This window comes from Lutra lutra, chromosome 6 (assembly GCF_902655055.1).
Source record: "Lutra lutra chromosome 6, mLutLut1.2, whole genome shotgun sequence".
Lineage (NCBI taxonomy): Eukaryota > Metazoa > Chordata > Mammalia > Carnivora > Mustelidae > Lutra > Lutra lutra.
In genome coordinates, this window is record NC_062283.1 from 37787645 (window position 1) to 37803167 (window position 15523).

Below are 15523 nucleotides of genomic sequence, written 5' to 3' on the forward strand. Positions count from 1 at the left end.
TGACCATCTTTTTGTCTAGTGTTTCCTTACACCTTGCTGTCTATCCCATTTAATGCCCCTTATTTCCTCTTCTTAGCCTTTACATGTTGGTATTCCTCATGTGCCATCCTTTAGCTACTGCCCTGTCTCTTTACATGCAGTCCTTATATTTTTAACTTTTGTCTACACTTTTATGTCTTTTAAATCTTTATTCACAGCTGCTGGAAATACATAGCTGGAAGTCCCATTCTCAAAAGGTTCAATATCGCCAAAGCTAAATTCATTTTATCACCCTCTAACATTCCATTCACCCTGTTGTTCCATCTGTTTTTGTGATCTCATTTAATGGCCCCCAGTATCTAGCCAACCACCCAAACAAGGAATTCAGAAATAATAAATCTGCCTCTCTTCTTCATTTTCCATAATTCACTATATCATTAATATATTTCAACTCCATCATCATGTTTTTTCTCCGTCTTTACAACCATTACCCCAATTTGAGTCCAAATTATCTCTTGCCCAAGTTGAAACAACAGTTTCAAAAGATCTTCTACCTCCAGGTTTGTTCCTTTCAAGCCAGCACTAATAGAGCTGACAGAGTGATCAGTCTAAAATGGAAATTCAATATCATTATTACCTGCTCAAACCCCATCTACCTCTAAGACTGCCTATTACCTACAGAATAAAATCCTGGGCCTCTAACATGGCAATATAGCTCCCCCACTACGTTATTTCTATTCTTCTCTTTTAGTTTCAATGCCACCATGCCAAGTGTGATTATACACATATATAATATATATATGATGCTGTAATACCTTGATGGAATATTATTATGTCTATTTTACAGATTTAGTAGAGAGTATTGGCAGTAACTTATTCACAGTCATCAAGTCTGTAACACTGATAACTGAACCCAAATGTAATATTCCCTAATGGAATTTCCTTGAGGTCAAGGGCCAGCCACATCATTCCCTTTTTAGAACCACCAGCATACAGCACATTAACTGATTCACATAAGGACTATTAATTAAATATCATACTGAATTGACTATAAAAAAAGAAAAGAGAAATAATAACAGGATTGTAAAGATGATCCTGCCACTGACTGAAGGAGTAGAGATTCTAGAATTACCTCACTGGCAAATGGAAGCAATGAACACTACGACTGAGTTTGTAAAAAGTGTTCATAAACTTACTGAAATAGCTTTAAAAATTACGATATAATCTCCATATTGCCAAAAGTAACTAAGATTCTTTTTATTTTTAAACTGCATTTTATTCAAATGTCTTATTTGCTTTTAGAGGAGCAAAAATAAATGTAAATATTTGCATTAACAAGTTCTCTGCTAAATGATACTGTGTGTATATACATATTGCGTGTGCAGTTGTACATGTGCAACATATGTGTGCATACATATACATATATAAAAGTTCAAACTATGTTTAAGTTTAGAGTTAGATGACTTCAGGAACATCTAGGAAACTCATTCTTTGGACAAACTGATAACAAAGGATCGAAAGAATAAGCCAAAACTCTGAGACCCATCAAAGAATTTCAGTACTTATGAAAAAAGGCAATTGTATGGCCAATGTGTCTCCCAGGCTGTAACAAAATAAAACTTCAAATGGCATACTTGTAAATAGTTGAAGAAAAGGAAATTAAAATGAAAACATCTACAAGTCATTAAACATAACTCTGACTGCGGCTATTCAACAATTGGACTTTAAGTAGTTTCACACCACTGGGCTAGGATAAAACATGCTCTGCCAGCATTTTCATCTGCCAAAATAGCCATTTGCAATTAAAAATTAAAACTGGCACCATTTCTTCGCAAGCAATTATCAAAAGGCTGCTGGCAATCTTCCTTGTTTATAGTGTTTCCTATATCAAGACTTCATTCCATTTTGAAACATTCTTTTCTTAGATTTCTTTTAGGCCATAATATTCCCAGTACTCAATTTTTTAACACTTTCAACACTTCTAATTATAATAGGATCCTCAAATGTTGCAGTAGTGTTTAAATTTCAGAAAATAAACTGATTTGAAGAATATATGTAGCACTTTATGTTACCATATTAGCAAGGTATAAAGCAGTATAGCTTGCATATGCCCTCTCTCTATATATAGGGGAAGTAAGTGATTTTTTAAAATTCTGAATAGAATATATATATGTAAATAATAAGGTAATTCATAGGGTCTATTGAGTCCTGACACAGGGAGTTACCTATACTGTAAAATCTCATTTTCCACTAGGAAACTAGTGGTATATTTTGGAGACTGGGGGTAACAGTAAGTGAATCAATCTGTATGTATGAGCATCTTCTATGTAGCAGAACTGTTCTAGGCGCTGGTGATATGGCAGAGGACAAGATGGAAAGAGTCCCTGCCTCGGAGGAATTGAGTAGAGACAGGCAACAAACTGTTCCTCCTCCAAGCCGAGGAGGGATGTCTTCTGTTAACTCTTTAGAAAGATCACTTTGGGGCGCCTGGGTGGCTCAGTGGGTTAAGCCGCTGCCTTCGGCTCAGGTCATGATCTCAGGGTCCTGGGATCAAGTCCCGCATCGGGCTCTCTGCTCAGCAGGGAGCCTGCTTCCCTCTCCCTCTCTCTGCCTGCCTCTCTGCCTACTTGTGATCTCTGTCTGTCAAAGAAATAAATAAAATCTTTAAAAAAAAGAAAGAAAGAAAGAAAGAAAGAAAGATCACTTTGGTTACTATGTGGCACACAGGCCTTGCCAGGAGTTGGGAGTAAAGTTAAAGTGACCATTTAGGAGGTGGTCCTGCAGCTCAAAAATTAGGAAGGGAAATGATAAAAAAAAAAAAAAAATCAGATACCTTCTCATTACAAATACTCTCTCCCTTTATGATAGAATATCAGACAATCTGTAGTATATTCCACCATCTTGGCTGGATCACAGACACTGGACATAGATGTGTCCATTTCACAGATAAAGATTTGGAGACTCAAGAAGGTGAAATGGCTTATTCCAAGTCACAAAGCTAATTAGTGGGAAAACTGGAAGCAAAGTAATAGACGCCTACTTCTAGCCCCATATCTTTCTCCTCAAAATGAATCATCAGTATCTTCTAAGAAAATGAAAAAGATTTAGTAGTTCCATTAGCTTTAGTTGACTCTGAAACGCCTCTGTGAAAGGATTTTAAGAAAATTTATTTACTTACTCATTAACCAAGCATTTACTGAGGGTCTACTAAGTACAGTGCATCATGCTAGGTGCTTGGGATTCAGAGATAAGTAAGAGATTTTCTGTGTGGGAAGTTTGCCCTCCTGTGGGAGAGCCAGACCAAGTAGCTCACAGTGAAAACACTGGGACAAGCACCATTACAATGACATCCTGAAGTGCCATGGAATCTTAAGACAGGGGGCACCTCATTTATTCTGGCAGTGGGGAGATGTGTCTAAGAAGAAGCGATCCTTAACCTGTGTTTTGAAGAAACGGTAGGAGTTAGCCAGAGTGCACAGAATGGCAAGAATTAAAGGAAACGGCATGAGCAAAGGCACAGCAGTGAGACACAGGATGGAGTAACTGAGTAAGGTTGGAGCCCAGAAAATACATTAGAGGTGAAGAAAGAAAGATGGACAGAGGCCATGTCATAAAGTATCTTGTGTACTGTCCAAGGAATTTGGTTAACTTATACTATTGTCTCCACTTTCCCAACTCTTAACCTTCCCCAATTCACTTAATTCACATTTATGACCCACACCACAAAGATTATAGGCAAGGGGATGATACAATAAGATTTACATTTTAGAGAAAACACTACGGTGCCAGGGTGGAAAGCTGGAAGGCTGAGAACAGAGCTGGATAATTAAGCAGGGGAATATTACAAATAATCCGATGGAGGGATACTGAGAAACAGAGCGGGACAGTAGCAGCAGCAAAGGAGAGAAGGCAATAGATATGAAAAATATGTATAATGTGAATACACAGAATTTAATGATCATCTGGATGGCCAGCAGGAGCAAGTATGACAAAAATAAAGGCGTCAAGGATGACTTGCAAATTCTTACCTTGGGTGACTGGACTATTTCTTCTAGTTTAAAATATCTATAACTTCTGATCTACAGCATTATACCAGGCAAAGATACAGTGGACAAAATGAGAAGCTATGTACATCTGCCGCCCTGTTTCCTATGCCAGAGCCACATTTGTTGCATCAGTGCAAATTTATATACGAAGCCCATCAGGTATTCTACTATCACCATTATTCTTCTAAACTTTTCCCAAAAAGATGAATTTTAGATGGACAAACAACCTTCAAAGAAATATATCACCTCATATTTGAATAGCTCATCTATTAAAGTGAAGAACAGCTGAAGACAGGAAATGAGGACTCACAGCTATCTGGTAAATCCTAAAGAACAGTAAGGGAACAGACTCTTCTAATCCCCTCTAATTAACAAAGACTGGAAGAAAGTATTTGAAGTAGGTCATCTCTTGCTCTTGCCAGACATCTCATCAGTAGATTAGGATATTTACACTTGAAAATACATTTTATACCATTAAAATACCATTATAATAATGATTTTTCCGTATTTAACAGAAATTTTTCTTTACCTGAAACATAACTTTAAACATATTTTTCTTGCTTGTTGGCAGTGAAAACACTGGTTGACCATGTAAATCCATCCCTGAAGTACCTCATTAATCACTTGTGCACTTGCTCTTGGCAAGAACCTTAATGTGCTACAAAAACTGCTATTAAAGTAAGATTTGGGGATTCCCACGCTGGCAGGGAATTAGTTAGTTACACTGCTTTAGAAATTGTTTTCATATAATTTCTTTTATTATTAATGGTCTTGTTAGACTTACAGCTCAAAGTAACTATCCTTTATTTATGTAATGTGTAAAGTCCAGCTTTCTAAATAAACTATAAGCAGCAATTGCAAAGATGGCTCGTCCCTCAGGGTGGGCTACAGATGTGTAGAATCCTCCCAGAAGACGATGTTGTCCACTCCCTCTTCCTCCTAATGTGGATCTAGCATCCCTATCTAATTAATCAAGCATTACAGTTTCAGACTCTAGAAATGTATAAAGCAAAACTTCCTACCATCACATGGTATTGACAAGCACATAATTTAATTCATATCTACCACTAAACCTACTGGTAGGCTGATAAAGTCTGGTGAGCAGAGAATTATCTAAACTTGAGTCTTTTGAAAAATCACTTGTTAAAATTTTTAAATTCTGTAAGGGCATAAAAACCATCATCATATTGAAAAGAAAATGTTATATTATAATAAATCCTCATTCATGTTCAAGGGCAAAACTTAGGAGATGCAAAGCATGAGCATCAGCTAAAGCTCCCTCTATCTCCAAATATACAGTGCCTAATTTACCAAAAATTAAAACTCACAAATGGCATCATATTATAAACTCAAACCTACAAATATTCTGAGCATACTCTTGTAAAAAAAAAAAAGTCATTCTCTGTACAGTATATATTTTGCTGCCAAACTGAGCATAGATTATTGCTAAATGCTTTAGTAGATCCTGACAGGTTAAAATAATTTATCAGGCTCAATAGGTAACAGGATTAATTATTTGTATCAACTATATGTATCAACTCAGGACAAACATGAAAAGAATCTGTAGCGTTTCTCTATGCCTATCATTTATTACAGTAACAACATCTAAATCAACATGAATCTTACATTATGTGAATAGTAAAAGTTATGCCGTTTGATGTAATAATGATGCTACACAACATTCTCCTTGTGTACACTGTAAGATGGAAAGTTGGCTGGAATATTCTACCTAATGCTACATATTCACATCAATCTGAGACTGTAAAATTTTCCAGACACCAGAGCCCCACGGATTGTAGACTCCACCAATTTCCTGACTCCTACGTGGTCAAATTCCAGGTTCACCTATTTACAAAACCAGCCCCTTCTTCCATGTTATTTCAAAAGTGCTTCTGGTGTTGAGGTCAGTCCTCCATTCCAGGTGAGAGCTATGTTTGGATGACATGCCTCATTTCTAAAAGAAACCTAGTTCAAGTGTTCAAAACCTATTTTACTAGGAAACGAGGAACGGAATAGTGAATGCTTACAACTTTTCTCTACAGGTCTAAGGCTGATGTCTTTATATTTCATTTTAACATAAAGAAGCGGGGGGGGGACCTCAGAAAAGATGAAAAATTTTGGAAAAAAAAAGAAATAATTAGACAGGATATAACGGAATCAAAAACTACCTTAAAACATCCAGATAAACCTAACTCTAACAGGAGACTGAATGAATGGACCTTGTGGGAAAAACAGTAGTAAACTTTAAAGCCACTGAAAGGTTTTAAATGCCTAAGGGAAAAATAAACATTTGCTTCCAATCATTTTCTCATTAAGCATTCTGTGCTAGACGAAGAAGTGAAGGCTTACTTACACTACTTACACACACACACTTTGACTCAGAGGCACAAATGCCTACCTACTTAACCCACTGGCTGATCTCTGTCCCAGGTGGCCCGTTTGCGCGTTTGCTATTGCACTTTGGCCCGGGGTTCCTGAGCCCCAGGCTCACCATTGGCCTTTGCCACCGCGCGGGAGCATCACCTCGCCCCGCCCAGCTCGCCTTTTCTAGACTTTGGCCACCTCTGTGGCAGGAAGGGCTACACGCTCTGACAGATTTTCCGTTAGTGGTGGAGGTGGTGGCGAGGCGTGTTTCCGGGCGCACTTAAAACCTAGCTGCTCTAGCCACCAAGTAGCAGCTTCCCCCGCTCTGCCCCGGCTGAGGACCCAGCCCTCAGTTTCTCCTCTCACCACCCCGTCCAACCCTGCCATCACCTCCTAACCTCTCCAATACACTCTCACAAGCCTCACACCGGCGCACGTCCTCCCTTTGCCTTTCCTAGCTCCCGGGCGCCCCTCGCGTTTGAAATTTACGTATCTCGGGACCTAATCGCTCCCAATTATCCGCGCAGCCTGAGTCCCAGGTCTGCCTGGCTCTCGCCTTTCGTGCCTAAAACTGCGGGGCAGCTGATTGGGTGTATTCGGGGAGACGGTAGAATCTGTAGAGGTGGAGGAGGTGGGGCTGAGGGAGGTGGAAGGTTCTTGGAGGAAGACCATAAACACGTGCAAAGAAATAAAAGCCACCACGTGTGCGCGCGCGAGTGTGAGAGAGAGTGTGTGTGCACGCGCGCGCGCCGGGCCAGGGCGTGGGCGCGGAGCGCGTCCCAGGGGGCCAGGCATACAGACCCCCCGTAGCGGGCGTGGCGGGGGGCGTGCGGGGGCCGCGGGTACTCACACGAACGCGTGGTAGATGAACGCCCAGCCGCGGGGTCTCTCCAGCACGTTGTAGAGATAGTTCTGCACCCGCCGGTACTTGACGTTGCGCCGGCAGCTCTGGCTACTGGTGTAGGAGAGCGGCTTCCCCAGTAGGCTCATCCGGGCCCCCTGCTTGCCCCGGCGGCTCTCCTTCAGGCCGCCGCCGCTGCCGCCGCCGCCGCCAAGCGCGGCCGCGCGGGTGCCCAGCAGCAGCAGGCCGTCGCCCCTGGCGGCGGCTGAGTTCAGCAGCACCCTGCCCCGGCCCGACTCCACATCCTTCATGCCGCTGCCCAGGCGCCCCCCGCCCGCCGCCGCCGCCGCCGCCGCGCCGCTCTTCACCCAGAGCCCGGCGGCGCCGCCCTCCTCTCCTCCCGCGTGGTGGCGGGGCATGGCATCACCACGGGCACCGCGAGGGGGGCGCCAGTGCCTGTGGCGGGGGCAGCGGCCTCATGCGCGCGGACGGGTTTCGAGGAGGAAGCCGCGGCCGACGGAGAGCCCGCCGGCCCGCGACCTCCGAGATAGGGGCGGGGAAGCAAGCAGCCAGCACACTGCCGGGGCTTCGGGGTGGGGGCGGAGAGGGGTGTGCGAAGGAGGCCCAATTTCTAGCAGTCTTTAGCTCCAAATTCGAAATCAGAACCTGTTTGGGGCGTCACTTTGAGAGGGTTTCTCTCGTTCCCTCTTACTCCCGCAGCTATCACTCCCTCCTTCCCCAGTGCCCCCAGGGCTGGACCAGCGGAGTGCGGGGCGCTCCGAGGCGCGCTCCCACGCGCGCACACCCAGCTCCAGGCTCCCCCTTTCTTCTCTCACTCGATTCCCCACGCCCAGACTGCGTCCGCCCCCTCCCCCTGAGAGGCTTGGAAGCCCCTCTCCTAGGAGCGACTTTGGTTTCGTTCTCTCGGGGGCTTGGGAGCTGTCCGTAAGGTAAGTCGGCCTCGTGCCCTGAGGAGAAACTGGAGACGCAGTTCTCTGCTCACTCCGGCCGCTACGATGCCGCGCCAGGTCCTGCAATCCTTGCGCAAGGGGTGTGAGCGGGAACGGCCCTGCCCTGCCCTGCAGGTACCAGCCGCTCCCGCGGCGCGTGGGGCGACGCTGCCGGCAGTGGCGCTCGGATCCCCGCACAGCTGGAGAGTCCCTGCCAGTTCACTGTGCCGACCCGCAGGACACGACTCCCAAGCCGGAGAGGCGGGAAGCGGGCATCTCCCCTCGGCTCACTCCAGCTTTCGGGCTGTGACTTTCCATCCCAGCATCAGGTAGCCAGCCCTCGAGTAACTGGACATCCTTCCTCGCCCGGGGGATGGAGGGTGGAGAGAGCATAAAAACTACAAAGTGGCTCCTCGGCGGGCAGTTAATGAGTCGCCCCGGGTCTCCGCCTGACAGCGGCGCGAAGCGTGGGAGAGCGAACTGGGTTCCCTTGGTCAAGAAATTTCCATTTAAGTCCGAAAAAGTCATAAAACTGTTAAGTCTCGGCGGTGGCAACGGCGGGCCCAGCGTCTGGGAGAAAAATCCCGGGGCGGGGCAGGGAGCCCAGGACACCAGCTTCTCGGGGTCCTCACCCCACCCCTGTAAGCTGTACCTTTACACCGTGAGAGACGTGTGGCGACTTAGGACTGGCTGAGTCTCCCACCGCCTCTGACACTCTGGCGCCCCAAAGCGTGCGCGCCCTTGGCGAGGAGGGAGGCCACGGTGCCACTGGCTTCGGCCTCTGGCCTTCAGCTACACTGCGTTATAAAGCACAAGCAGTTAAATCTCACAGCCAGTGAGGGGAAACTGAAAGGAAGCCAGGCTTGGGAACTTCTTCCAGCGGCGTGGATTCTCCCCCCACCCCCACACCTCACCGAAATACGAAAGAAAATAACCACCAAGTTAAACTGAAGGAAGAACTAAGGTTCCACCACAAAGCCAGAGCAAGTAGTGATTTCCTTCTAGAAGCCTGAAACCGAGGCAATACTAAAGCAAAGTCTTATTTCAGCTGTCTCCGCCCCTCAGAGATACTCTCTCAACTCCATCACACACACCCACGCCCGCGGCAGCTCCTTTCTGCCTGTGGCAGTAGCTCCATTAAAAGGCGTTACTTTTACTTTGTATCGTTATCGCTATTTGCGTGAAGCCCTCTCGTCGGCTCCCGGTCACCCGCAGGACCCAACTTCCCTCCCTCCTTCTCTCTCTGCCTCTCCGCGGCGGGCACTAGCTCTGAGCCGCTCTATGCAGCTGGCCGCGGTGCCACGTGACTGTGCGCCAAGCACCAATACCCAGAGTCACTCTCTTTTTCTCCTAATACACTTCACACCCACGCACTGTGGAGGTGCGAGAGATTGCTCCGTGCCCTGCTATTCGAGGCAGATGCAGAGAGCGCCTTGGAGCACACTCTCCAATCCTGAAACAGCACGAGACCCCAGCTGAGGGGGAGGGGGGGGAGTTTGCTGTTGCTATATTTAGACTCCCCGCGGAGTTTCTGTGCAGGGACTTTCAGGGTGAAAGATTTAGAGACTTAAAATGACGCGTGTGCACGCTTTAAACTTGAATATCTTGGCTATTCTGCAGGTAAGAAAATGAAAACCATTTCCTCTTAACCAAGTGATTTTCCTTCTTGCAAACTTTGACCACCACCACTGGGTAGGTCAGGATCACTTCCACTTCAGATGGTGCAACTGGGCCCTGCCTCCAGGCAGGAAGTTTGGGGAAGGTGGAACATGGACACGGTTCTTCTAAAGTGAACCTGCTGCTTCATTTCCCAGTGATATTTTCCTGGTGGCGCAGCAATAATATCAGTGAAAACGTTGATTAAGCAAATGACATGAAACTTAAAAAAAAAATCAGATCTAATGATAGGTAGCTGTTTAGAGCTGGTTTCTCGGTGGTTTGCACCTGTGGGATCTTCTAGGGTAACCTCCAGTTAGAGAGCTAGTCCAGGGAAGGAGATCTGCCCAAGTGTTCACAGCAGGTTAGTATGAGAGGATTGTTGGGAATTCAGAAATTTCACCTCCCAGTTCAGTATCCCATCAAGAAGGCAGTCTTCATCTCCAACTGAGTTATGTACATAAGAGTACATGGTTTCATTTATTTTTTATTTTTTTTTAAAGATTTTATTTATTTATTTGACTGACAGAGATCACAAGTAGGCAGAAAGGCAGGCAGAGAGAGAGAGAGGAGGAAGCAGGCTCCCTGTGGAGCAGAGAGCCCGACGCAGGGCTTGATCCCAGGACCCTGGGATCATGACCTGAGCTGAAGGCAGAGGCTTTAACCCACTGAGCCACCCAGGTGCCCCCATGGTTTTATTTTAATGTGTCCGTCAGCTACCATTCCCAAAGAAGCATTTGGTTACAAGCCCTAACCTTCCTGCCCTTGCATACTCCGGAAGGAAAAGCCAAGTGAGGCTGCAAGGCCTCTTCTACCAGATTTTCTGTGTGTACTGTGCTTCCTTTACTACCTATTAATTTCCCCCAAACACAGGAATTAACTGTGGGGAAAACAAAGTATTGTCATCAAGCTTTTTCTGTTTTTGTACCTTTGAATACAAATGTTGCTAGGAAACTGCCTTTTATTTTGCTGAAATATTAAAATCCAGATATCAGAAGAGAAGATGGCATATTGTGCAAAGTAGAACAATATAGGGAATATTCTGCACATAACAATTACATTAGAGTATTATTAAGAGAGATAGAAGGCAAAAGACAATACTTTTTCCTAAGGTAAATGTTTATTCCTAGTGTAAAGTGTGAATTGATTAGCCTTCCCTAATCTTTGGAGGTGGGTTTGCTTTTAACCATTCAATCTCTATAGATTGTAAAATGCCCGCCTGAAATTTGTGACCTTAAAAACTTGGATTCTCTGAAGTCTATATGGAGATGGTTTTGACTGAAAGTAGTTACCAGAAATATTTTATTTCAGTGTGTTTTCTAGCCCATAGTATTTTTCTTCTGAAGGGTACTCTAAAATAACACGATTGAAAATTCCATACAAGAGCTAGGAGATAGGGGCACCTGGGTGAGGTGCCTGCTTCCCTTCCTCTCTCTATGCCTGCCTCTCTGCCTACTTGTGATCTCTGCCTGCCAAATAAATAAATAAAATCTTAAAAAAAAAAAAAAGAGCTAGGAGATAGATGCCCAAGAAAGACTTTTCAGACAGAACAACTAGATCTGAAATGGTCTCACAAAATGCCTGTGATCCCATTACTATCCCATCTTTCCTTTTTCTTTATGACTTTCCATTTTCTTTACGACTTTATGACTTTCCATTTACCTCAGCCCTACCCCCTCAACATACCTTCCCATCGAGTCATGTTCATCGTTCATATCAGCTAGTGAGTGATACAAGTGCCACTTTTTAGTGATGTGGATACACTTTGATCCAGTGTGAGATTCCTGGGTCAACCATAGTAGTTATAAGTAGAATCCTCAAACCTTAGAGCAAAAAGGAAATTTACTGAGGAAGAAATAGAAATTCATTTTTGCCTGCTGTTCAGTGATTTGCTCAAGGCTTAGCTATTTGTCTTAGAAGCCTAGATGTACAAGTGAAGTCTCCTAACTCTTGACTGGAATGCCCTTTCAGCTATACCATCATTTTCCTTAGCTTTTATTTCCCTCCTATCAGACCATAACCAAACCAATAAGCATAGCAAGTATAATTGCATTGTTAGGTATCTTATTATAACCATTGGTTACTTCCTCTTATTATTTTAAATGTATTAAATGTATTGTGTACCACAGCACCATTTCTAGTCAATCAAGTATTCTTACCTGTAATAGATTTGACATTAAGCTTCTCAAAATGTTTCTTCAACAATCAGAAATTAATCAGAGAACCCAAGGCAACATCAGAGATCATCTGGGTCTAGCCAGAGTACATGAAGATTCTAACACAGTAGAGAACCCAGCTCTGCCCTACACAATGGATCGGAGTACAGCCCTTTCAGAAAGCTTCTGCTGCAAGGATGAAGAAAGGCTATAGGTGGAGTGTATGTGGGTGTGAAGAGAGGCTGGTAGGGGAGCAGACAAAGAATGGGAGAAAGACTCAAAAAGGCGCAACTAATCAAAATTTGTTTTCCTAGGAATTATTAACATAATTTGCTAAAAAACACTGTCAAAGAAAAATAATATTTAGCAGATGTTACTATGCACTGTGATTCGCAAGAATTATTTTATTTGATTCTGACAATAGCCTCACAAGTAAGCACTGCACTCATATCCAATTTATAGGGGAAGAAACTGAGGTGTAGACAGGTTAATAACTTTTCAAAACTAATAGTTGAGCCAAGACCCAAACTTATGGGTATTTAATACAAAAACAAAAAGCTAGATTTTAAACTACTAAACTATATCAACTTTTGAAATAAAAAGCTAAGCTAATGTGTGTTAATAATTTTGACAGTTCTCCGTCTAAAAAAGAGTATTGGCAAGTTTCTATTAGTTGTTTTAAAACAAGATTTGGGGTTTTATTCTAAACATGGAAATAGCCTCAATATTCCTTTTCACTATACCTGCAGTAGGAAGGGCTTCCTTTCATAGATACTTTTTTCTACTGAAAATTTTAAAATAATCACAAATCTTGTAGTATCAATTTCTTGAAATTGTATTTACATTGTGATCTTTTTCCTAATTCTACCTTCACTTTTATTCATAAAATTGTTTGTTGTATTTGAGTGATAAAAGTGCCTGATTTTATTTTTTTCCGACACATTAGTAATGGCAGCAATACTTTCAGCCAACTACTTAAGCTCTTCTTTCTGAAAGTCATTTGAATACAGCTATTTGATCTTTTAAAGATCCATATATTTAGAAACTGTTAAGACATTGATATAAAAGGATAACATCTTTAGGCTACTGTACTTGAAAATTCTGTTATAATTCTGTGCCCCCTAGTGGCACTCGCATTTTACCAAGACTTTTTCAAAGAGGAATAAAGAAGGCATCCTTTATGAATCTCTCCAAACTTACTTTTTTCAACAAGCAATCATTAATTTCAGGTGCTGTGCTAGCTGGAATTCGTACAGAGATGATAAACAGTCCCTAATCTTATGACGTTCATGGTCTAGTTAGGGAAAGGGATAAACGGGCAAGTAACTCTAACATGGTGATGAGTTCACAGAGGTTTGCAAAGTATGTTATAGAAGCTACAGAAGGTTTCCTGAAGAATGCAATAGCTGAGCTAAGTCTTGAGGAGTACCTGCACTTCTGTGAAGACATGAAAGCATGCTATTCAAAGAGAAAATACTTGTGAAGTCTAGAGAGCTGATTGTGCTTTGAGAATAACAAGCAGAAGGATTCTACTAGAGCCGAAGGTGCTTTCAAAGGTGTGACTGGGGGCTCCTGGGTGGCTCAGTGGGTTGAAGCCTCTGCCTTCGGCTCGGGTCATGATCTCAGGGTCCTGGGATTGAGCCCCGCATAGGGTTCTCTGCTCAGCGGGGAGTCTGCTTCCCTTCCTCTCTCTCTCTACATGACTCTCTGCCTGCTTGTGATCTGTCAAATGAATAAATAAAATCTTAAAAAAAAAAAGAAAAAGGTGTGACTGGAAGGAGGAGGACAGAGAAGTAAGGCAGTAAGGTACTATGTGTATGTATGTGTGTGTGTATGTATGTATACACAAATTATATATATGTGTGTGTGTGTCTGTGTTGTGTGTGTGTATATGTATGTATGTGTGTGTGTGTATATATATATACACACACATATATCTATGTGTGTGTGTATATATATATATATATATATATATATATATATATATATATATATATGTTATATGTTGGGATCCATTACCTTAGAAAACAGATTGGCTTAAAAAGGAAGAGGCCTGAGGACCCAATGCTGTGAGCATGATCATTTAGGACAGTCAGGGTATGAAAAAACAAGAGAAGAAAATAGAAACAGAGAAAGCAAAGTGACTACAGAGAATCAATGCCACCATAGCCAAAAAGGAAGCTTCAAGAGAGAAAAGCTGGAAAGATATCAAATAAGACAAAGATTTTGGATTTGGCAACAAGAAAATCATTTGAAGAGGACTGTTTCTGTCTTTGTTTCCTTGTGGAACTGCAGAAATAGGAATTTGGTCACAGTGGGCAGAGAAAGAATTCAGAGATAAGGGAGTGGAGATAATGAATAGGGTAAGAAAGAGGCAGCAGCAAATAGGGGATTTGGGTTTGAGGACGGTTCTAAACAAAACACAATGTCAACTCATGTGAGACTTGAGTGGCCATCATGCCACTCTCACAGGTCCTGTGGCTAATTCTGAACAGATATTTGGATAGGACAACTGAGCTGCAATTTTGACTGACAATATTTCACTGCCAATTTTGAGGTCTGAGGCAACTTGGACAATTTCTATTAATTCTACTTATTACTTTTATAACATTTTAAATAAAAACTATTATTTTTAATTTCTAACATATACCAAAAGGTCCAATTTAATAAATATGCATTTTTTCATGTTTAGTTTCACCTAGAAGGAAAATGCATGTTGGATAAAGAATATATTTTTGTTTGATTTTATTTATAAGGAAAGGCTGAGGAATTGACCAGATCATCTAAGAAAATCTATCTATCTAGTTATTGTTATATAGTTATATATATTTAAAAGGCTGATATTTCTTAAATATTCGACACAGTTTTCAAACCATGCTGCTCAGAGCTATAGGGGAAAACTGCAATCTTTTCAGACAGGTCACGAATTGGCAGGAGCAGGGCATCCAAGTTCCTGGTGTTTTCATTAAGGATTTGTTACTCTATTATTGTGAGGCTTTTGAATATAATTGTATTAAAAAGGCTGTTAAAATTATCTTTGAACACCAATGACTTAAAGACTAGTCCTGTTTGCTGGGCTACTGAGAGTAACACATCCTGCTTTTTGAGTCATGAATACAAAATGGTAAGACTCATGGTCCACTTGGAGCAAAAGGACAAAGCCAGTGAAAGCCAGAGCTCATAGGCCTGAAGTTATAGTCATCCTGAGATCTGTACCTCTGTGGCTAGAGCTACCCTGGGTTATGGAAAGGGTTAGAATCAAAATGGTACAAAGAAATGCTGGACCTTGTGTAGAAATCTTCAAAGTAAAGAGTAAATTTGTGTGAGAGGCAAGTGTCCTGAAAAACAGGGAAAGTGAGATTACAACCAAATTATTTTGTTTTTTTTATTTTTTGCTGCTATGGTATAAAATTTTGATGAGATACGATAAGGTCAATAAATAGATGGTGAGTTGCTTGTTTTCAAAGTTTTTGCATGTTATTTTGTAAATAAGACTAAAGTATATTAAGAAAAAGAGGGACAGAGTTGAAA

At 42.5% G+C, this 15523-nt stretch overlaps 1 protein-coding gene across 6 annotated transcripts in view; it reads right to left on the reverse strand.

Annotated features, from left to right (window-relative positions):
- KCNQ5 (potassium voltage-gated channel subfamily Q member 5) overlaps positions 1 to 9397 on the reverse strand; it is a 535207-nt gene extending 525810 nt beyond the window's left edge. For 4 of the 6 annotated variants that reach the window (XM_047732060.1, XM_047732062.1, XM_047732061.1 and 1 more), the window contains exon 1: positions 7240 to 9397. In XM_047732060.1, coding sequence (XP_047588016.1) covers positions 7240 to 7649 — 410 coding nt within the window. In that variant the 5' untranslated portion in view covers positions 7650 to 9397. The remainder of the gene's footprint in view (positions 1 to 7239) is intronic. The other 2 variants (XM_047732064.1, XM_047732063.1) reach the window with 1 other exon arrangement.
- Positions 9398 to 15523: the final 6126 nt, after the last annotated feature.